At 39.6% G+C, this 24,523-nt stretch overlaps 1 protein-coding gene across 2 annotated transcripts; it reads left to right on the top strand.

The window, feature by feature from the left end:
- The first annotated feature begins 769 nt into the window (after positions 1-769).
- Positions 770-18,748, top strand: LOC137101094 (ovarian cancer G-protein coupled receptor 1). Of its 2 annotated transcripts, none has more exons than XM_067479005.1 (7): positions 770-896; positions 14,667-14,968; positions 15,262-15,411; positions 16,090-16,223; positions 16,496-16,718; positions 18,026-18,206; positions 18,289-18,748. In XM_067479005.1, the coding sequence occupies exons 2-7, from the start codon at positions 14,870-14,872 to the stop codon at positions 18,726-18,728; spliced, it is 1,227 nt and encodes a 408-aa protein (XP_067335106.1). In that variant the 5' UTR covers positions 770-896; positions 14,667-14,869; the 3' UTR covers positions 18,729-18,748. The 2 variants fall into 2 exon arrangements, with proteins under 2 accessions (XP_067335106.1, XP_067335107.1); XM_067479006.1 differs by lacking the exon at positions 770-896 and adding an exon at positions 10,388-12,733.
- Positions 18,749-24,523: the final 5,775 nt, after the last annotated feature.

Here is a 24,523-nt window from a genome sequence, read left to right as displayed (position 1 = left end):
GGATCATTAACAGGGGCCTCATTTTGCCCGATGTTTTGTTGTTGCTTTTTGTTGCTCTGTTCTTTTCTCTCTCCCCTTTCCACTCACCCCAACCGGTCGAGGCAGATGGCCGCTCACCCTGAGCCTGGTTCTGCTGGAGGTTTCTTCCGTTAAAGGGAGTTTTTCCTGTCCACTGTTGCCTATGGCTTGCTCCAGGGGGAATTGTTGGGTTCTCTTTATACATCTTTATAATCTTGACTTTATTCTGTAAAGTGCCCTGAGATGACTTTGTTGTGAATTGGCGCTATATAAATAAAGTTGAATTGAATTGAATTGAAATTCATAGATGCCCGGAAGGTTTCTTTCATATCTACATGTTTGGACTTCTCTGATTGGTCAGAAGGATGAGCCTCAGTCAAATATATTATTTATCTGTCCACCTTTAAGTAGCAGTGAAAACATAAATAAATACATTTTTAAAATATCTGGCTCAAAAAAACATTATTTTTAGTGTTTTGTCAAATGGGGGATGGTGGGGGGGGATTTAAAGAAAGCCATGACCCAGGCTGTAGTTTCCGAGGCCAACATGAACCTTTCTCCAAAGCAAAACCACTCTCTGTTTAAACAATTCACATTCCACATTCCACACATTGATTGAGGACGTTAATATTTCTAGTCGACTGTAACATGGACAGCAGCAACTTCACGCAGACGTACGTGTTGAGTAGAGTTTGCAGGAACTGGATGATTGGTGTGTGTGTGTGTGTGTGTGTGTGTGTGTGTGTTTGGGCAGTGTTGAACCTTACATGAGGAGGAGAGAGCAGGCGTGAGGGTGAGAGACCCAGAGACAAACAGAGAGAGAGAGAGAGCGGGCGGTCAGTGTGCTGTGATGCGCAGCTTCAGCCCGAAGAGAGTCGGTAAGAACACAAAGCCTCGTTATTTCATTTAAACGTGTTAATATTCTCTGCTGGATCTTCACATTCTCATTGATCATTTCAAACGCGTGTCGTGATGAGTGTGTGGCAGCGGCTTCCTGTTGGAATGTGACTATTGTGCAGCGGCTGAAACGATGAATGGAGTGGACGGGGACAGATGTGGACAGGGCTGGAATTCTCGAACAACCTCTAAAGTGCAGAGTTATTGGATTATTATTACATTATTATTAGCACCAATGGTGTTTGGGGGAAAAAGACACCGGTGCTGGAGTCAGACTGGACTTGTTCGGGGGAAAAGCTGTCATCTTCACTTGGCTGGTCTTCTTTTCGCTGGTTGACTGGCCTCAAAAGTCCATCTAATATTCATAGACTGTTCCTGTGTGAGGACACAGCTTTCAGTGCAGCTTTAGTTCAGCATAAAGTTCTGTTCACCTCAGGCACGTGCAGCGCAGACTGGTCCATTATTGTAGATGAATGATGCTACTGAAGAATGTGCAAACTTTTTTCCCATCATGCAAATGTTTCTTAATCTTCGTACTGTTGCGTTGAGCTGGTGCAATAACCCTGAAGTGTGGGCCTCAGACACATGGCTGCAGGCCAGGTGTGCATTTTCCTTTGTCATATTCTCAGATAAGGGACAGATTAAATGGTTGCTTTGATGGGGCACCGTGCAAGCTTGTTTCCGTCTGGTTGTAGCGTTGACGCTTCCGTAGGCGCAGCTTTTGCATTTGCAGTGCTCAAATATTGCGATCTGGCTGACAGGGTGGCACATAGGTGCAAAACATTTATCACACATTCTTAGGCTGTCATCAAACTTAGATGATCTGTTTCTGACTGAAACTGGGCACAGAAGCAGGGAACATGGACATGGTTTCTTACAGTTTTGCTGTAAATGTGTCCGCAGACCTTTAATCTCAGTCAACATGTGTCAAGGCGCTAAACACAAAAATGGTCATACCCTGGTTTTTATGTTGGGATTAAATATTGATCTCATTTATTTTGAAAAGCCTATTGTTGGGGATAATTGTACATTATTTGATTTGTCGTATGATCTGTGAGTCCTTCACCTTGTCGGTGTGACATCAGCTCTCGCATTCTGAACCAACTCAATGCTGAAAAGTTTTCCGGTGTGTTTCAGCTGATTGAAATTGAAATTGCTCCCTCTCACCACGAAGTTGATTTTATTTTGAGAATGATCATTGCCTTTGTGTTGAATGACAGTATTCGTACTGTCACTCACACTCACCTCCCTAAAAAAGATCTCTTTGTGTGCTTAAAATATTAAATTGTTCTCTGGCCCTGTGCTTACTGTGCCAACTAGTATGCTGCTATTCAACCATTGATATCTTTACACTGGTTCCCCATTACATTCAGGATTCAACATAAGACTCCTGTGATCACTAACGAGCCCCCACATTGTCAGGAACCTGAGTGCAATAATGTCACCTGCAGATTTTCAAGGTCTCAGGCTCTGTTTGCTGTTCCTCGCTCCAGACTCAAAACTAAAGGCAACTTGACTTTGAACCTGTGGCCGCTAGACTAAGGACTTTGTTGTTGGATTGGAGGATACATTCTTAAAAAGCAGTTCAAGACCCATCTATTGAGATTTGCATTTCAGTATCCTATGTTTTTTTTTTTCTTTTTGTGTTTTATCTCATTTCTTTATTTTATGAAGCACTTTGTGACAGCTGAGGTGTGTTTAAGTGCCACTTGTCCATCCAAATGAAGCCAAATGGAGCCAACACAACAGTTGGTCTTTGGTGTGTGTGTGTCTGCGTGCGTGGGTGCATGTGTGGGTGTGTGTGTGCGGACAGTTGGAAAGAGGCTCATAGTCCTTCTATGACTGCTTTTATGGGACTTTTTAAAGTTTTGATATGTTTTATAGGTAACCATGTAGTTTTCAAATATGACCTCATTGTATCCAATAACACTCATCACACTCATCACTGTGGAGGTTTGTACACTGTAGCACTTTTGTCCCTTTTCTAAAATGTCATTGTGTTTTGCAGTTAGGAGTTGACATAACTCCTGATGAGTTTAGAATGATCGGATGAAAAGATTTATCTCAACTTTTCTAAACCATTGTGCTGTGAACATTTAGAACATTGTATTGTTACTACTTTATTAAAGTTGGCTGGAATCAAAACCCCAAAGTGGAGCTGGGGCAGGTTGCACAGTGGCTGATAATGTTTTGCAGGTTTGGCCCTTGAAGTGCTACAAAAAGGTCCTAAGATTAACTATTAACAACATGTGAACATATCAACATATTGTTCTGTGGAGCCGGAATGAAGTAAAGCAAGTGACACAATGTTTTTAGGCTGGTTTTAGTTGTTTCACGAAACCGTTTGCAGTTTTAGCTTCTTAAAGGTAGAACTGCAGCATTGGCCTGCAGCTAATTCAGACGTTCTCCTTCATAAAAATGAATAACCACTTCATTTTCATTTTCTCATAACTAAACCTTGACTCCCTGCCTACAAAAACAAGAGGATCCCGCCAAGCAGCTTTATTAATTTAGCCTGTATCTGGTCTCATCCATCACAAATAGACACAATGTTATCAGGCTGTTTCACAATGAATGACTCAGATTAAGCACAGTAAACTAGACTGACATGAATAGAGAAGCAGTTTGCATCAGCAATCACAACACAGAGAGAATGAACACGTGACCTGCATGTATACAATAGTTTTCCTCAGCATCTCACCTCCTGCTGCACTGATCTGGGTGTAATTACTTTTGACTTGCAAAAGGCTTTTCCTGGATTATTCAGGCATTTTCTTTTTCAGCTTGCCTCTGGGTTTAGGCCCAGACATTGAGCACAAGTTGGACAGAGAGCAGTGGCCCTTGTGTCCACTTAGCTCATCCATCCATAAAAAGTCCATCTCTGTGCTTTGTGGGCTGGCAGAAAAACTCAAGCCTTGTTTGTAATGATAGTGCGGATGCAAACACAATTCAGCTGAGGCACTAGAGGACTGTAGGGGTTCGTAAAGGGACCCAGTGGTCGTAGTACAAGTATCAGGGATTGTCAAGAGGGTTTATGGCTCCAATGGAACTGGGGCCGTGTGGTCCACTGGCCCTGGAGGACGGTCTTAAGAGGATCCTGAGGATTTCTCACGTCTATGTCAAAGCCTGAGAAATAGACATGATGCATCAGTTAACATAACATTATCTGACAGAAAAATCTAATCAATACATCTTCATGGGCATGGGTGTAATTCTGGGACATGCAAAGATTCAAAGAAATTCTTAAACAATTACAGACTTTTACTTTGTGCTTTCTATGTTGCTGTCCTTCATCTCAGAAGCCGATTGTGCCCAGCGTCAGGGTCAGGAGCACAGTATAATTATGCTTCTGGCTCTGAGAGCACCTCAGTTCATATTCTGCCTGAGAGTTTAGTGGTCACAGGTGTTTTGAGTGCAGCATGTAGAGTGCTCATATCTTATTTACACTAAGCTGGATAGAGTTTCATCCCCATTAGGATTAAACCACAGATGGAATATGAAGATACTGAGCTGTGTAATACAGTTACGGCTGCTAATCATTTTCTGGACACGATCATTTTACAAAGCCTGTTTACTCATACAGTACATGGGGATGCTGGAAAGTTTATGATGGAGATGAATAATGTGTTTAGTTTTCTGCACAAAAGTTTTGAAATACAATTCAATTTAATTGAATTCTATTGAATTCAAATACAAAGCCCCAAATGTGTTTTCTACTATAGCATCAGCGACATTTTGGACATTCAAAGGGCTGTTTGAGGGTTAGGACTTGGATTTAGGGTTGAGTTAGGATGGTGAAGGTTTGGATCAGTACCTTTTGTCAATGAATGGGATTGTAACTCCGAGTCCAAGTCACATTTTATAACCAACTTCAGTGGTAGTAGCAGTAACATCAGCGGCTCCCCTCCAGGGTTAGTGAGCAATTTGAAGCTCAGCTGTGAAAAACTCTACTGTATGTTACTTCCTCATTAAAAGTATGTTCAACATTTGCTAACACCACTAATAAGCCTTAGGTGCTTGTGTTGACTAGTTTTGTACTGATCTAACAGCGACAGTTTGGGTTAACAGAACTGCTAAAGGCCTTGACTGGTAGTGCACTGTGTCAGAAACTAGTTTCAGTGCCTTCAATATTTAGGTTTATCTTGAGCTGCTATGGTGTCTGTCTCTATATAAATCTTTTCACGTTCATTTAAAAAGAATCAGGTCAGGGAAGAGTAAAGAGAACTTGACACAGTGTTGTTTTGTGTTGTGGGCTATGTGATCTCTGGGAAATGCAGTGCTACAAAAAAAAAAAAAAATAAGAAAAACAACAAACCCCACAGCAATTAGTGTTTAGTGGTAAAGATAAAGGCAAAAAGCAGAAGAACACATACTGATTACTGGCAGGGACATCTCTTATTACAACTGACTGTATATGTCGTCATCACTGTTGGGATGTTTACGATCCAACTTTACAAAGATAAAGACTTTCTTCCATGGCTTTAGGATGCAATGACAGCTGTGTGTGCACTCATGGTCTTGAATATTGTACTTAGAAAGGCTTGGAAAAGTGTATTCAAAGTACAAGTACTTCACTAAGTGAATGAGGGGACTAATTTAACTTTTTTCCTGATAAAAGCCAAAGAATTTTTAAACAGTATTGAACTTGATGCTGCTGATGGATGTACTAATCTAATCCAGATTTATTCCACATGCTCCACAAAGTGGTGCAAAAAGTGCAGGATTTCCTTCAGAGTGATATCGAAGTAAAGGTAAAAATGAATGTTCTGAAGTAAAGTATAAAGTACAGTGCTTACTTCTGTAAGTTATTTCTGGTGTTATTTACCACCTTGCCTGGTAGGGGGGGTTTGCCAACCTAACCCCCATAACATGGATGTATTCTGTACAGAGAGACTATAGGTCTATGAACCTCAGCTGTGTTCTGCAGTTCTAGCAAAACTCTAACGTGAAGCCACTGTTGAAGATGTCATTCACCTTATTACAAACCAGTGAACCATCAATATGGATATAAAAAAGTTAAATCATTAATAGTGTACACTGTATTTGTACTTGTCAAAGGGAACAAGTTTTCATTGTTTTAGTAGAATCGACATTTGACATTTTTGTGATTGTGCAGACATAAATAAAAAAAAATAATAATAATAATAATGAGTCCCAACATAAAAATCAGCTTTTAAAAACACACTTGTTTAATAGCATATTTCATCAAAGCTAATAACACCAACATCCAGTCTTTTTGCTCACTCTGTGTTGATGCCATTGTAGCTTTAGTGTTTTAGTGTCATCAGCACGACCATCACTGACGTCCTAAATCCTGGTGCTTCAGAGTGATGCTTCGAGCAGCCTCGGTGGTCTGACTGTGAAGGCCCAGCACTGCTGAGTGAGGGATATACTATCTGTAGCTATGACGTAGTGCAAATCAAATCACATCATATATCATCTCAGAGGTCTAATCTCACTAAGCTCAGGAGAAAATGCATCGTCCCAGTTGATTTACCTTCATAGCAGGTCATTAGAAGAAAGGAATCCAGATGACTTTGTTGACTGTTCATGGCGTCAGATGGAGGGAATTCTGAAGCCTGTGTGATTTGGATTTATTATTTACACCAGTGAATAATCGCTAATTAGCTGTTTGAAGCTCACATAATTAAGTTCATAAGGTTGTTGGGAAAGCAGAAAGTTATGAGATGGCAGGAATTGTCATGGGAGTCTGAATGGATCATCTCCACACACAAGCATATTCATGCAGAACACGTGATGTTCAAGGTGAACCTCTGTTACTTAATCAGGATGACATAAGATACATGTCACCCTGCATCTTCTGTGCTGGAGACAGGAAATCAAAGGAGAGATTCAGTAAATAACCAACAACCTGCTGGAAAAATGTATGTGATTTTCCTGGGAACATGGACACTTTATGAAAAAATGTGCCAAGGAGTACAGGTTTTGAAAAACCCAGAAATTTGTGATAATTTTACATCTCTTACGGATCATTTAGTGTCTGTATTTAATAAATGTTGTGGTCGTTTGGTGTCTCAGTTCCTTTGGGACATTTGCAAAACATTAAATAAGTGGATGACCTGCAAAAGTCTGTCATTTGCACAAAATCCTTTGTTGATCTCTGAAAAGTAAAAATGTGTGTTTGTACCATCAGAGGTCCTTAGTTCATTGTAGACACAGAACACAGAACAGAAGCTCAGTAGCTAAGAAGAGTAAAGGCTGTCAGTGGTTTTCTGTATCTCAGTGACAGGAAAAAGTGTGAGCTTATGCTCACACTCTGACTTTCACTGTCCCACAAGGCAGTGTGATTAAGACCTTACTGTTTTTACTGACTCAGAAATTCTATCACTTGTCCATTAAAGATCCACAAGATGCATAACAGATTGTTACAAGCTGTTCAACCACTTTGCAGGTATTGAGTTCTGCAATGAACTAATGCCTACATGAAAATACTGAAAAATAAAAGAATTCAAATGAAACTTATGTCTGGAAAAATTCAGAAAAATCTGAACCTATTCTTGATAATTCACTCGTGTCAGTTAGTGCATCACAGTAAATTGTCTGTTTAATGTTTACATTGTCATTGCTTCAATCTTGCAAATAGCAACAGAGAGGAGCATTTTTTACAGATAGGAATCTCTGGTTGAAGGATTTACGTAACAGGTTTCACAGATACCTATATATAATCATTTCTATCAGCTAGAACACGTTTGCAAGAGACGGTTTCTGCTGTGCTGAGCAGGTGATGAAGATAGTTCTGGGTTATACGACACCTGGTGGAGCATGGGTGGAGCATCGGGTTGGGATACAGAAGGCTGTGGGGTTGATGCCTCCTCACCAGGTGTGGCCCCACCCAGGCACCAAGGACCAGCTTTTTGCTGGTCCTGAGCCCAGATAAAATTGGGAAGGTTGCAACAGGAGGGGGATCCGGGTGTAAAGACTCATGCCAAATCACTCACATTATGTGGCGACCCCTGAATGGTTAAGCCAAAAGCTGTCACTATATACTATTACTGGGTTGGACCCCCTCTGCCTTCAGAACTGCCAAAGCAGGCAAAGTGTGCCAAGAAAGTAGCCCTTACGCTATTACACCACCAACAGCCCACCCTCCCATTGTTAGAGCACAAATCAACACTAATAAGACATAGTGAGATTATTCAAGTCTACTATTGGTCTTCAGCTGCTGTAGCTCATCTGCTTCAAGTTTCCACTTGTTGTGTGTTTATTATAATAATTATAATATCAACATATATCCTTCCAAACTCTGTGACCAATGTGATGTTGAACTCCCCACAGTGATGTTGAAGTCCCACTGCATGAGACCAAAGCCTAAAGACATTTCACATCTACTTGTGTTGTTACACAACAGCACATTCCAGGAACGTAGGCATAATCGGTGCTGTCCCGTAAAGTGAATCAGACACACAGTGATTGGTGCAGCCATGTTTACTAGTTCAAGACAAAGTGATGCTGTGGTTACATGACACACAAACGTCCTGTAATTTGCAAGGAATTTGTTTATATCATGATTGTCTACCTTTTACTTAAATTACTTTTAGATCACATTATATTCTTCATTATGTCAAACCCATAGTCTTAGAGACAAAAGCATGTGTATTTTTTTTTTTTTTTTTACAAAATATTCAAATTGTCTAAGTGAGTCTGACTGACTGTATTTTAGGGATGAGCTTGATGGAGATGTCATTAATGATGAACATATAGCTCAAAAGATGTGACAGAGCTAGATAGACAGCTGTGTTATCATGCTGCCAGGGCCTGATTTACAGGTTGCTGCTGTTGCCACGGTTACAGTTGTCAGGATCACTGATCACAGAGAAGCAATAGCATTGCAGCAGCCCCAGGGAAATATGTGAAGGTGCTGATCACGAGGTAATTTGTTGAGTTATCGATTCTGCAGTCAAGATGATTAATTAAGCTGAAAGTTCAGTCTGAGAACTGGAAATCTTCCATAGGGGCATGTGTCCAGAGTGTACTGACGTAGTGTAGAATATATTATAAAATGTTCAAAAAAACAGTTGGGGTGAAGGGGAAATCCTATCTATCCACACCTCATGCCTAGATTGTCACGGATGTATTGAATCTAGTATATAAGAATTTAGTGGTGGGAACTTTGTGGTTCTTGGCAGGTACTGTATTTGCTAAACCTCTCAATTTACCAATCTGGTCCAATCAGACCTTCAGGTCAAGTAAGTTTTATTTGGACAGCAGTTTTTATGCACAGTAGAAATTTACATTAGCATAAGCCAATTGATCAATATTAAAAAAAGAAAAGAAAAAAAAAAGACATGATCAAAGGGTAACGTTGCTTTGGTGGGCTTTAGAATCTGCAGCACAATGACACCCTACGTCCTTCCACCATCTATCTATTTGGATGAGGAAAAAATTAAAAAATGTCCACAGAGTTCAATCTTTCCCAAAACCAATAAATAAATAATTTATTATACTGAAGAAAGTAAAACTACATCAGCTAAACATATACAAATACACTGGCCAGCCCCCCAAAAAACTCATTGGCTTTGATTACAGCACACATTTGCTGTTGCATAATTTTAGTGAACTAAGACAATGACACCACATTTATTTCTGTACACAGTGTCATTAATTTTTTACCAGGGTCTTGTATCGATGATAGGAGAGTCAGACCACTGTGTAAAGTCTTTCAGTGCATTCCAAAGATTCTCAATAGGGTTAAGGTCTCGAAAAGGTCTTTAACCCCAATCTTCTTGTTTGCTTTGCTTGATGCAGACCAATATTTTGGACCTTTCTGATACAGTTGCATCCTTTCAACAACCACAGCATATGTCCTAAGACGTGTGTGATTAGGAAAGGAGAAGCTCATTGCATCAGTCAGGGTCTGCTGAGACAATAACCATAATAAAAGCCTCTTACTTATCTGTTTAGTTAGGTTCAGAAAGTGGCTTTTATGTGCACAGTATGTCTATGTGTGCATATATACATCTGCTGTAAAGGATATGGTTATTCAGGGTGAATATTGACATCAAAAGGTGAGGATGTGGAGGGGAACTCTTTCTGCAGGCAGGAGGAGGAAACCACACTCTGAAGAGACTTCCTCTTCAGTTTACTTTACATGTCCAAGTCCAAAATGCTCAAGCTGGTCCAGCTACAGTGGAGGTTCAATGGGGGGCGGGCAGAGACAAGGGACCACGGCTGAATTCAGGTTGTGCAGGCAGATAACAGACAGGCAGGTTCTGTAACACCAGCAGGTCTGTCCAACATAATAATAATAATAATAATAATTATTATTATTATTATTCATTTTGTTTATGAAGCACTTTACATTTGTCGGCAATCTCAAATCTCAAAGTGCTACGCAAGTTGATTAAAAGCAAGAATAAAACACAAACCCCCCCACCCCCCCCAAACAAACATGTAAGGCACAGAAACATATAAAACATCAAATACATTTCAAAAAGGTAATGATAACATTAATATGCTTTTCTGAGCATATAAAGCATATAAAAGTCTTGCCCTTAGGTTCTCGGGCAGGGGGTTCCAGAAAGAGTTTGGTTCTGTCGGGGTAGAGACGATAAGTATTGGTGGAGCGAAGGGGTCTTGTTGTAGATTGTGCTGGGGGGAGTTCTTTAAGATATTTCGGGGCATTTCCATAGATGCATGGAAAATACCTAGTGGGCTGGAGAGTGTACCGAGCACAGGAAGACAAAAAAAGGAGGTGAACTGAGTCAGAGCAGGGTTTAAAAAAAACTGACCAGTTAAACAGAGAATAAACAGAATGTGAGAGGGAAAGGAAACAGGAAGTTGTGTGTGTAGAGTGGGTTCAAGTGATAGGTAACAGGTGAAAACATTTAAAAAGGTAAAAACCCAAGGGGGCACAACACATCGTATTTTCATAAAAACATCAGTGATATAATGTTGACTAGCTGCTCAGTTGCCTGAATCCATCCAGGAACATAAGTGGGAAAGAAGATTTTAAATCCTGTTGTAGGTTTTGTACAAAAATGACATGAACAACACTCTCAAAGAGAGGGAAAGGAAACAAACGGTGGGTTTTTTTTTAAAGAAAATTTAAATTTAATCTGATCATTAAAGGACTTTAAAGCCTGAAGTCACCATCAGGAGTTGATTTTCTGTAGGTCTGTCGCCGCCATCTCCCACACATTTTCCCTATGTGTGTGTTTTTGCTTGTGTCGGATTGCAGCAACAACAACATCACTACGAGAAACCTCTTTGGATGCTTTTGTATTGTTTATATTGGTGTAAACCACAGAATAATATGTTTCTATATGGTGGAAATGGGCCTTTAGGTGCTGGTTCATTGTCCTGATGCAAATCATGCTCCTCTGGGCAGCTGATATATATGCGTGTTTTCATCACACAGGTTCCCAGGTGGCTCCATATGTCAGCAGTTGGATGGTTCTATGAAATTTTCAATAACAGCAACAGGGATGGAAGTGATACTTTTTAAATAAATTTATAGGAGTTTGTTCTCCATTACTTTCATTCATGCTCTTTGAATAAACAAGTCAATAAAATGAGCTGAATTTATGAATGAGTCCAGTTGCAGAGTCAATGGACAGTAAAACCTCAGCGTTCACCCTCCTCTTCCTTTTATTTGCTTTGGCATTCAGCACCCTAACATCTTTAGAATGGCTCCATAATAACATACTATAAAAACCATTTAGAGCCACTTAAACACAACACACTTAAACCACAAGCATCATATTGTTTTTTGTCTCTGTCTCTTTTAAATAAACCGGTCAGATTAAGGCACAGATGGTTACGGTGCCTTCGATATGAGTCAAGTCAACCCACCTTTAGTTATGGAAATTTCTTCTCTATGGAAAATGTATTCATCTGCACCCCTACACACTTTTATTTGTTGATTCTGCCACAGATGAGCGGGGTGAGATATCATACTGATATCAGTTGAGCTGTATTGCCTGACTAGTTGTGATGCTATGATATGTCCATGTTTCAAACTGAGACTAAAAGTGAAGAGTTTGCCGTGGTATAAAAAACTGAATTATGCACCTGAATTACTGTCAACACTCTGACTATATGTCATTATATAATCACATCCAAGGTGGTGAAAATACCTGTTTCATTTTTTTGCCTTACTGCTTACATAAGATAGAACTAAAACAGGGGGTTCTCACATGAATGTAGCCTTTGTAGCCATCGTGTACTCGAACGGTACAACATGGTTAAAATTAGCGCTGAGAAAACAGAAAACTAGGGCCTGTAGTGACTGAAACTGCTGTGAGCCCTGTAAGAGTGAACAAAGAAGATCCAGCTAAGGACCATAAAACCAGCACAGTGAGCTGAATCTCAGACTGATGCAAAAAGGGTAGCTGTGTTTTTGACACATGCGCAACACAGGTGTCACACAACCAACGTGTTTCCAGTTTTGGGACTCGTGCTACAAACTCGGAAACCCAACCCAGAGCGTATTTTTAGAATTCAAATCAATTTTCCTGCATTTGTGTGCTGAACTACTGGGATCATATGTGCATACAGTAAAGCATTTTTACGACGATATTGTCCCTATGTTTTATATATCAGATTCCTAACATAAATTAAGCAAAAACTGTATATCAATATTTTCAAGTGTACTGAATAAAAATTGTAAACATTTTCAGTTGTGTTAACAATTTTGTTTGGTAACTGCGCATTTTAATATTTGTATTTTTCTGCTTTAATATCCAGCAGATCAGACTGCAATACTCTGCTATCAGGTCTACAGCAAACAACACGCAGCATGAACAGTGTGAGAAAGAAAGTCAAACATGTCCGTCATGTTGCATCGAGCGTATTTGAGGTCAAGCTTAAAATAAAGTTCTATGAACAGCTTCATGTACCCTGAGATCTCTCTCTCTCTGTCTCTCTCTCTCTCTCTCTCTCTCTCTCTCTCTCTCTGTCTCTCTCTCTCTCTCACACGTCTCTGTATTTATCAGTAATTTTTTGGTATTTTTGATCAGAAAAAAAAGAAACAAATCAACAGAATTGCTTTAATATTTCATGTGTATAATATAGAAATTCCCATGTTTGAGCAGCTTCCCCCTGTTACAGCAGTAAATAGGGGAACAGTGACTTTGGTTCATTGTAGCAGTAACTAAACAAAAAAGTTGCAAAATCTCGTCGCAGAATTTATTTAAAGTATAACAGAGAAAATATTATGGTGTTTTTTGTGTCCACTTTTAATACATTTCTCTTATGTTTTTACCTTTTTGGCTGTTTTTTTCTATGGTGGTTGTGCATCTCCTTCTTGTCTTGTTTGACTTCTTTCAAACAAGAAATATGAACAGTAACTTCAGTGGTTCTGGCCCATTGGTCTCCTGATGGTTGCATTGATGCAGGATGTTGCAGTAATGCTGGATGAAAGATGTTGCAGTTCTGTGTCGCAGGTTTTGGCAAATGATGCAACCACCAGTTCTCTGGAGATTGCAGTGTAATTTGATTACTGTTTATAGATCACGCAGAAGGCCTGGGTGTATATCAGCCACGTTACTAATTTTTCTGCAACAAATTTCTCACATTTCATGAGTGTGACTGCACATTTTTCTCACAGAGATATCTGGGGGAATAAAAACGCTTGAGAAACACTTCTTGTTTTTTGGCCTGGCAGCCCACAGTACCAACCCAAGTGTTTTCAGCATGGGAGCTTTTCTCATCGTGTCCTCTGTTCACTTTTGTTTTCGCAATGACCTGAAATGTTTTGAAAGGAGGGTTTTAAAGGAGGATGTGTGCACTTGAAATTTCTAATATCACCACATGCAGGAAGTTTACTGCTTGGTCATAGACATTGCCCATATTAGTTCAATTGTGACTAAAGGGACATTTCTTCTAAGAAAAAGATACAGTCATGACTTCCACAGGAAGACGTTTCTTCACTTGAAAGTTACCACAACCAAAGAAAGAGCAGCTTAAATCAATGATGAATGAAGAATAAATCTACATAGGGTGAACCAATGATACTGTTGTTGTTATACAGATGGATGTCAGAGTTTATCTGTTGGACAGTCTACCTGCTTTGTTATCACACTCCTTAAATTGTTATTATCTGTTGTTATTAGCATTCTTAACATTATTACTTTCATTTCTAATATCTCTGTCCCTTCCCATAGTGCTTTATTATAGGGCGTTTGCTAACAATCTCAATCACTTTTTCTTAAGATTTGAAACAGATTGCATTTAGAAGCATACTGCACACTTTAAATTAAACATTTAAATTCAATATAACTTTATTTATATAGCGCCACTTCACAACAAAGTCATCTCACGGCACTTTACAGAAAAAAGTGAAGACTATAAAGATGGACTTATAAAGACTATTAAGAGAAAACCCAACAATTCCCCCTTGAACAAGCCGTAGGCCTCAGTGGAGAGATAAAACTCCTTTTAACGGTAGAAACCTCCAGCAGAACCAGGCTCAGGGTGGGCGGCCATCTGCCTTCACCGGTTGGGGTGAGTGGAAAGTGGAGAGAGAAAAGAACAGAGCAACAAAAAGCAACAACAAAACATTATACTGGTAAACTACTAGCAGCTGAACACGGGCATATTGCCATTGTCATCTATTGTAGCTTCTGTCCATCCTCAGAGCTGCCAGCATGGGTGTAAACTTTCAGTCTTGTTAAGCCCTAAAATGAATCATGTTGCATCATATCCATCATACTGTATCAGTAACACAACCAAATCTTATCAACAGTAAAATGTTTATAATCTACTAACATCGATTCTTCTTCTTTCCACAGTGGCCAGATGAATCTGCACCTCTCCATCAAACAAGACAAATACTTCACACTATGAGACGTTTAAGCTGCTCCAACCAGCATAAGGACTTGTGTGTGTGTGTGTGTGTGTGTGTGTGTGTGCGTGCATCAAGGTTATTATGTGTGAGCAGGCCCTAATAGATTCACAAGTGCATTGAAAAGGTGAAGTAGTGCGGTAAGATGCGATGTTGGCCAATATGTCTGAGGAGGATGTGATTAACTGCACCATCAGCCATGAAATCCACCAGTACCTCTTCTCCTCTGTGTACATCCTTGTACTATTGGTAAGTGTATGTAATAGTTTTACAGCTTTTTTATTTCATTAATTGAATTTTTAAACAACAAATACTTGTTTGTGAAAAATCCAATTTAGGCAAATTTGGATAATATTTAAATAGCACCCATCCAGTCATTGCCTGGTAGCCTGTGCTGTGCTAGTGTTGGGATGCATTTTGTAAGTGTAAAGTCTAAATGCAGCCAGCTGTTTCTAGAAGAGGAGGAGGTCAGTGATGAAGAAAACAGTTAACACATAATCAAACTGAATCTAAGTCACACTGAATCGTCTTCCTGTCTGTAGGTTGGTCTTCCCTGCAACCTGTACTCTCTGTACCACGCTGCACTACAGCTGAAGCAAAAGAACGAGCTTGGAGTTTATCTATTGAACCTCACAGTGTCTGATCTGTTGTACCTGGCATCATTACCACTGTGGCTGCAGTACTTCTTTCAGGTGAACAACGTCTGTCATACTGCATATTTGATTTTGCTGATTGTCTCTCCATATAAGGTCAGGGATTGACCTTTTGTTGCACAGCAGTGAGGAAACACAGAATTGCTGCACGTAATGTTAGAATTGCAGAACAAAATGTATTAGAATGAATTCTAACTTTTGCTGTATTATGTAACAAACTAAAGTACAATACCTGAACATTATCCCTATAGATTGTACACAGGTATCCTATTATTTATGCAGTATTTTTTATTTAATGCAATAATCCAATTTCATCATAAGTAGACGCACATTGGACTCAGCGCAAACATTGTCTGTGAACATAGATTTTCTATTATTTGTCCATTTTTGTCAATTTTATGTACAGACAGTTTATAACTATTGTGGAGCCATTGGAACCAAATTTCGTTCAAATGGAAACTTATATTTGAATGACAATAAAATGATCTATCTATCTATCTGGTTTCCTACCTGACCATTAAAATGCCTGTTTTTTAAATGTTACATACGTTAACACTTTATACATTGCATTATGTGTAGGTTATTACATGCTGTACAGTAGTCACAGCACATGGTAAATGTACACACAATCCTGCAACACTTGCAGTAGACCTGCAATACCGATTGTAGACCTCTGGTGATCTTCCAGTCTTGTACTTTGTCGTATGCGTGTTTCAGGATGATGATTGGCGTCACAGGGAATGGTTGTGTCAGCTGTGTGGCTTCCTGCTCTATGAGAACATCTACATCAGCATTGGTTTCCTGTGCTGCATCAGTCTGGATCGTTACCTGGCTGTGGTGCACCCGCTAAGGTAATCAGATGGTTGCTCGCCCCTCAGTTCTTCTAACCTGTGACCCCTGTTACTCCATGCTGATGCAGACTGGGTTGTATAGATGTAGTATCATTTGTGCTAAAAAGCATACAAAACTTTTAATTGGTGGAACTAAAAAATACACACAATTCTCTGCATAAATGTATTTTTATACAATGAAACATACAGAATTAATAGCAAATCATACATATTTCCACCATAATTCAATACTAATTTCCTGCTTTGTCATTGTGTTATTTCCATATCTCCAGGTTCGCATCCCTGCGGTCCATGAGTGCAGCGTGGGTTGCCAGTGCTATTGTCTGGATGAAGGAGATCGCAGTCGGTGTAGTTTTCTTTCATCATAAAGAACTGAGCAGAGACCACAGAAACCAGTCAGTGTGCTTTGAGCATTACCCCATCCAGCAGTGGGAGTACAAAATCAACTACTACCGCTTCATTGTTGGCTTCATGTTTCCGCTGGCCATTCTCTTGGTAGGATACAATTTTACTAATGGCTTTTAGTCCAATATACATTTCATTTTTGAAGACTGTGATGAGATTTGAGTTGATTTGGTAATGGATTAAAGCTGACATGCAGTCTGAAGATGGATTATAGGACAGTGTCTCCGACTGCGTCTGTTCTGTTTGCGTTATTCAACCTGAGTTTGGAAAAAATGTAAATGTCCAGACAAACATTTGTAGGTGATCACTTGGGTAATTAGTAAAAGTAAAGTGCAAAGGTCAAAGTCCCAATACTGTTGTAAAGAAAAGAAAAGTCAGTATTCCTGTAGTTTCTGGTCGCTAATATTTTCCGATATCACTCAGAGCCACTGGGAAACTGTTCATGTATTTATGGTTTTTAGTTTTCCACAAATTTAGTTTGCAATTTATTTTTTCAAGGGTCCATTTTCTTCCTCATCAATTCTTCCCATCTCCATCAATTTTGAACAATGCAAACTTTTTAGCCAAGCAACAGATGTGCAGGTAGCCAAGCTCCTCTAGTAGGCAAAGACCAAATTGATAACAACATGGCATCACATCCCCCAACTTTTAACATAGTGTGATGTAACTTCACATTCTCTAGAGTCGTGTAACTGACATTGCTGAGTTAGTTTATTCTATTGTTGCAACATACTCAGATAAAATGTGTCAAATCTCAATCTGATAGTGATATTGCAGTAAAGCAATTTTGGTGTTTTGCCTATTATTGGTATTGCATCAAGCTTCTCGTTGACCGTGTGATGCACACTGGCTCAAAAAGTGTTTTTCACTGTAATTGAACTAGCAGTAAAATGGTGTCACAAATCAACAAAATTGACATATTTTTCAGTACTTGATTGGTTTGGTCTAGGATAGGCTCCAAAGTCTAAAAGTTTAGGGTGTGTAAAGAGCCGAGGCGTATAATTGGAAGGGGCTGCTCTATGGGCCCCAAAACACCAAAAATGTGAGGATCATCTGGCTCATTTTTGTGGCAGCAATTTTTATAAAGCTTTATTATACAGGAGTGGTTGTGGACCATTCTTTAACCTTGTGTCCAGTTCTTATAATGCATCCATGATACTGACGTGCAGAAGGGTTATTGCCTGGGAGAAGAGGTGATGGTTATAATAAAGACAGGAACTCACAAAACCGTCATCTTTGGTCATGGTAAATGGACAGGCTGTCCAAACTAAACGGAAGGAAAAATAATATATAAAGTAAGAAGGAAGAAAGGCAGTAAAGTGGAAGTGCGAAGCATAGTTTGTCTTCTTATCCATGATCCTGATGGAGCTGCCAACTTTTGTTTTGTTTCTGTCCAGATCAGCTACCTGTGTGTCCTTCGTGCTGTCGGTCGGAGTGCAGGGACGCAGCCCGATCAGAAGATAAGGATCAGGCAGTTAGTGAGCAGCACCATTCTCATCTTCCTTGTCTGCTTCTCCCCATACCACATCTTCCTGCTAGTACGCACCCTGCTGGAGCGGGACTGCAACTTTATTACAGGTATTTTGCCACGTTTGGAAAGCATTACAATTACTACGAATTTAAATGACCCAAATGACACCGGCCTGTCTCTTATTTGCAGGAATATTCAACTACTACCACCTATCATTGCTGCTGACTACCCTCAACTGTCTGGCTGACCCTGCTCTCTACTGCTTTGTCAGTGAAAGTGCCCGCCACGGCCTGTACAGAGCCCTATTCAAACCAGTTTCCAGGGTACTCTGTTGTTGCCGTCGCCGTGGCAATGCGAGTCCAACAAATCCGGCTACAGATTCCAACGAGGTTGCCACAGACGACAACAACGGCTGCCCAACAGTTACGCTGCTCACACACACAAGCACGCTCAGCAATGCTAAAACAGACCCTGCTGGCAAAAACACGAATTTGATCACACAGACTGATGAAAAAACTGTTACATCCCTAACTGTACAAGGTAACACACACTCTGACAACTGTGTGGACGGTGATGGAAAGCCCAGCTGTGTGATAGCCATGGAGAAGCTGAGCCAAAACACAGACTAAAGAGAGCACCAGCTAAAATTTTCCGAGGACCAATCAGGGACCATGCTAACAGACGCCTCAGGGCAGCGGGATTCAAATGACAAGACCAAATCCCAAACAAAGATGAAGTAGACTAAGAGTGAGTGGAGAGTAAGAGGCTGATCATGGTCTGTAGGGCTCAGTCTGACAGTGGCACTAATGAGAGCCTGTTGTCCACCCAGCTGAGTTTACATCATCATCATCCACTGGCATTGAAGGGGAAACATTTTCTTTTCTCTTTCAGATGATTAATGAAAGCTCAGAATGAACCTCTCATGTCAGGTCTCTGTACATTTTCACTTTACAATTCAGTGTGAGGCTAAACTCATTAAGAGGTCCCAGTGACTGATCGTACTGAATAAAATGAGAAGCTTGAGTTTGGATCTTGACTCTTTGAAGGGAAACTCGATTACCAGTTAAAATTGGTTTACTCGGACTTTGATCATCAGTTATAAGCCACTATAAACAGTAAAGAAGCTAGAAACCCCAGTGTGGGTGGAAATAAGGAGAAAACTACCACGTTATTTGTTAAATCATGAGTGTTTCAATGTCCTATTTCGTAATTGTCATTGGGTAGTATGTGTGATCTTCTGGGCTTCACAGGGGGTGAGAGGTTTAATACACCCTCAGTAGTTACTGTTTCACCATCATAAACTACAAACTCATAACAACTTAAGCACATGCCTACTATAGCTAGGGCTAAAATAAGAGCTACAGCTGCTCTCAGTTGGTCTCTGCATTATCTAACTCGCCCTGGTAACGATGTAGTTACAATGATACAGAGCAGCCACAGCTGAGAGTGAACACATTTGTCCTGAAACTTCGTCACATACAGAGATCATGTACTACATACAGTAAAAGGTTGGAGACGATAATACAAGTTGACCTTTCTTTATGGATCACAGGGAATTGTGAGGGAAAACTATATATGTATATATATAATAAGCACAAAAGAATACAACCCACCATGATCCCCTGTATCTGGGCTCCATAGAAAAGTAGCCACAAGCAGTGATCCTTTAAAATGATGACAGTAAATGTGTGAAAGTACATTTTGATAAATAAATATGCTTCCAGGAAACTGCTTCATCTGTTCTGCTAGAAGCAATTAAATGTGTATTTCCAGTAAACTTATGGTAAAAACTCTTTCCCAGTGATGCCAATGATGCAACACAGGCTTGTAAATCCATCCGCAGCTCTTTTTGACATTCAGATGTATACAATGTTTGACCCTATGAGATAACACAGCATGGACATTGGCAGTAGCAGAACAAATGCAATAAAAGCTTTAAATGAAGTGGTGTTGTAATCCCATCTACATTATAGACACATCCCAAGCACATGATGACCAGTCCATGAATCAATGCATGTGCTAAATTTGAAGCTTGAGTATTTATAATGCAGCTGTAAAACGGATTTACTGATGTTTGATGACCTGTCTAAAAAAAGTGTTTATTTGCACAGGGCATTATTAATGTGATATGTAAAATTGGGGATTGAATAATAAAGTTGCCCGTCCAGTGAAAATGCAGAACACGACTGAAATTTAACAACTTCCTCCTTCAGTGTTTTTGTTTTTTTCTATGCTGTATGAATCAATACTCATCAACCTCCAAATACTCTGGTTCCCCTTCCACATGCATGTTAGTTTAAATGGTGCCTCTTAATTGCCCATACGTTTGAATGTGAGTATGAATGGCTGTCTGTGTGTGTGTGTGTGTATTTCTGTGTTGGCTCTGACAAGAACTGGTAACCTGTCCAGGGTGGACCCTGCCTCTAGCCCTATGACAGGAGACACGGTTACAGGTAATGGATGGATAATATTAGTAATTATTAACGATATTATCAACCAGAAAATACACAGCTTTAGCTTTAAAACGTTTAAAACAAGCAGACATGCAAAGAGTTTGCAGGGAGGCAGAAAGGGCATTGGCCTCCGCCCCCAAGCAGCTGAAATATGTCACTAGATAAGGTGTAAAATAGGTCTAATAAAATATTTCTTGCATCTATATTAACCAGTGCAATACAATTGTCCTATAATTGCTTTTGTAAGTAAATCCAGTTTTGAGTGTGAGAACAGGTTGTTTGTCATCTTGTGAAAATCATGATGTGAAAATCACAGGAAGTGAAAAGCAGAATGAACGAGATAGAGAAACTCCTGTATTACAGTATGAGGGAAAGAGGTAGAACCAGAAAGCCATCCTCCTTAGGTTATGAAAAAGGAGGATTCCTTAAATGAATTCAAAGACTTGACTGCCATTGAGGCCATTGATATAAGTTACTGTACGTTGTCCTACAGACTTCTACTCAAGAAAATAAATGAAAGTGTAAAAAGTGTGGTACCAAAAAAGGCCACTCACCCTGTTGCAAGGCCTTTTTTCTTATGTTCTGTGGACTAACCAAGCAACAAACACTGTGGTCCTCCTATCATTAGGTCATAGTTGTTTGGTTAACGTAAGTTAACTCACAGCCCTGATTAAAACACACTGGTGAGCTTTGCTATCTGTTTGCACAAGTTTCTAACGCTGGCTGTCTTGTGCACTGCAGACAATGATTCTTAAGTAGCCAGATTACAATTGGAAAGCTGATTTCTTAAGTGCCACGTAAACAGGAAACCTAGTTTTTATAATCAGGGTTGGCGATTTTCTCCTGCAGAACACCAGTTTCTCTGCCGCATATACACATAACCTTTCTTCAACAGTACATGTGCATGACAAAATGCTGCAGATTGAAATCACAAAGAAGCGTTTTTTGTGACTATACAGTTAAAATCTGTGAGAAATGCATCCAAAATAAGTCCGATGCTGATGAGAAATGACATTACTGGTCTACTGCATGTAAACACACATTTTACTAGGGTTGTAGAATTGGTGCCCAACCCCCCGAGAAAGTTAGTGTCTACAAGGAACCTGCTTACTCAGGTGCAAGTAAACACTGCCAGTGTAGTTGCTGCTGCATTACATTGCATTCATTCATAAACATTTCATTTCAGAAAACAGCAAAATCACAAACAGAAACATTACAATCGATTACCATTAGAAATTATTACTTTGTGAAAGGATCATATATTCTGTCTCTGCCTCAGTATAGTTACACTTTGAGTTGATGTACTTTCCTTTCCCTGTTAACAGCTCCTCTCTTTCTGTATGTTGGAACTTGTTGATGTTATAGTTGGCTGAATGTGAGCTTTTATTTTGTTTATTAGTTTTAGGGGATTAATAAAGGTGAATCAGGCACTGAAAAGGAAAACAACTGTGTGGGAAAACAAACGGGCCCTTTGTGTGTCATTGTATTTGTTTTTGTAGCTGAATTTTTCCTCTGGAGATGCTTATGGTGTAGTGTGTGTGTGAATGTGTGGGGGCCTACTTCTAATGTGTCCAGACAGATTTTTAATGTGTGTGAGTGCGTGTGTGGTACATGTCGAGTGGCCGTATTGACCATAATCCATTCTGGGCTATTTTTTTACATTTTCTTTTGATATTAGTACGTTTGACTCTCATATGAGGAAGTTTACACTCTGCTGCAAACTGCAAAGAGAAAAAAGCAGAGAAGCAATTCCGTGGTCCCCAAACCAGAAAGTCTCCTTGCATCGGCCACACTTTGAGACCTTGTCCATAAAAATCACAAATACAACTGGGGACAAGGGAAGAAGCCAACACCAACTGGGAAACATGTTTGGAAGGACATGGTGGCAGCTCCATGTAGTTTTACATGTATCAGGCTGCACCCAACCAGATGTAGATGTAGATTGATGGGTATAGTGAAAGTTTTGTCTTCCTGCTTTGTTTCCGCTTCACTACTACAGTTTGGTACACTGCTCACATCATGCACCATTATACCCTCCTTTGTCTACAAGATAGAAAATAAATAAACTTTAAACAAAGATTCATACATTATACTCTATTAGGAGCAGTCTGAGGAACTCTCCAGGGAGATAAACGTGTAGCTTTATTACAAAATTCCTTCACTCTCCTTCACTCAGTTTAAAATAGAAAGTTCTAATTTCTTTAGCTTGGACATATTTTAATATAAACTGTTTTACCAATTTAGTATGATATGGTTATAAATTATTTAAGTAATGTGACTTGTGGGATTTACACAGATGTGTACATTTTTAAATGATGTCCAACCAGTTGAGCTTTCCACAGAATAAATTATGGCCGACACAGAACTCCTCATGCAAGACAACGCGTATGTGTGTGGGAGCAGCATGTGTATTAATCTTGGCACTATTAGCTGCTCCTGGCTTCTGCTTTCGTCCAGTAAGAAGAAGTCATTTTAAACTTGGGCCATTTTAGGGTTAAAGGTCACAGTTGAGAAGGAGATGAGGGGAGATGAGAAAAACAGCAAGACAAAACAAAGGCTGAACTGTCTTGAAACTTGTCATCATTCTTTGGTGTAAAATATTCACTAAATCTGCTTCTAATGAGCTTATGCTAAATGCGACCTGTAGTCAAAGCTAAAGCCAGTCCAACATAGTCAGGGGCTGAGGCTCAGGAGGCAGAGAATATTGTTCACCAATCAAATTGGCTACAAGTAAAACTGAAAAGCTTGAGGATAGAGTAAGTCTGCAGAGAGTTCTCGCTCTATTTTTTCCTTTCTCACACACACACACACACACACACACACAGTGACAATTAGGCAACTTTGTTTAAAACAAGTGAAGTCTGACCACAAAGAGGAATCAAAATAGTCATGTCATAACGTGTGGGGTTTTTCATAAAGTCTTAAAGGAAAGCAGAGCTTAGTAAAAATCATCTGGTTAGTCATGCATGAGTTGAACCATGGGTGGTGTGGAGAAATGTAGATGTAGATGCAGAAATGCACCCCAACCATCCCCCCCATGCCTGCTTCTCCTGAAGGCTGCTTCCGTTACAGTGTCTCCGCACCGTTGCCTTAGTGCTTGCTCAGAATGTGATAGACCACAAACATTGGCCTATACAGTAACACAGTTGAATTTAAACATTACATTACAAACATTAATTGAAGAGGTTTTCACTGTGACATAGATAAAACATTCAAGGCACTGTGTGTGTGTAATTTTTACATATTACTAGATGACCGAATCTAATCACTGAAAACAAAATAGTTAACAATGCACTATACACATTTGTGTACTTCAAGGACTCTCAGTATTTTTTAAAACTCAAAATATAAAGTGGTGAGGTGCTACAAGATCAGGCTATTTGGGTGCGGGTTGGAACAAAGAAACCATCCAGTGCGCTTCTTTTGATTTTGCGAGCAGAATTAATCATTAGATTTATAGATCTGAGGATTACAGTCACATATTAATTAATGAAAATTAGGTATCCGAGTTGTTAGAAAGTCTGTGGAATGTAATAAATTAATCTCTTTTGGCATTTCAATACCTTTCCACAAACACTTAGTGTTGTGTTTGTCTTAACTCAGAGGTAAGTCATTACAATTTATTTTAAAAGTACATGGATCTAATTACAATGTATTAAAATGTGCATTCGGAAACTCTGCTGCTTCCCCTCCTTTTCTGTAGTTGCACTAAACCATTTTTACAATGTAACACTCTCGTGTCATTTTTGTTTAGTTTTCATTACAAGTACCAGCACTTAGTGCCTGTGAAAACAGTGTGTAATAAAGGACACTGAGTTGTTTCATGGTGAAAGCAGGCTCTTGTCTTTTTGGAGCCTGACCCATAGGCTTAAATAAAGAAATCTCAGCCTCTACTGCTTTAGTTGCAATCATATTATAAGCTGTCTTGTAGGGATCCAACCACTTTATAACTGCATGGCTCATTTCTCAGA

This window comes from Channa argus, chromosome 16 (assembly GCF_033026475.1).
Source record: "Channa argus isolate prfri chromosome 16, Channa argus male v1.0, whole genome shotgun sequence".
Taxonomy (NCBI): Eukaryota; Metazoa; Chordata; class Actinopteri; order Anabantiformes; family Channidae; genus Channa; species Channa argus.
This window is presented reverse-complemented; position numbering and strand designations above follow the sequence as displayed.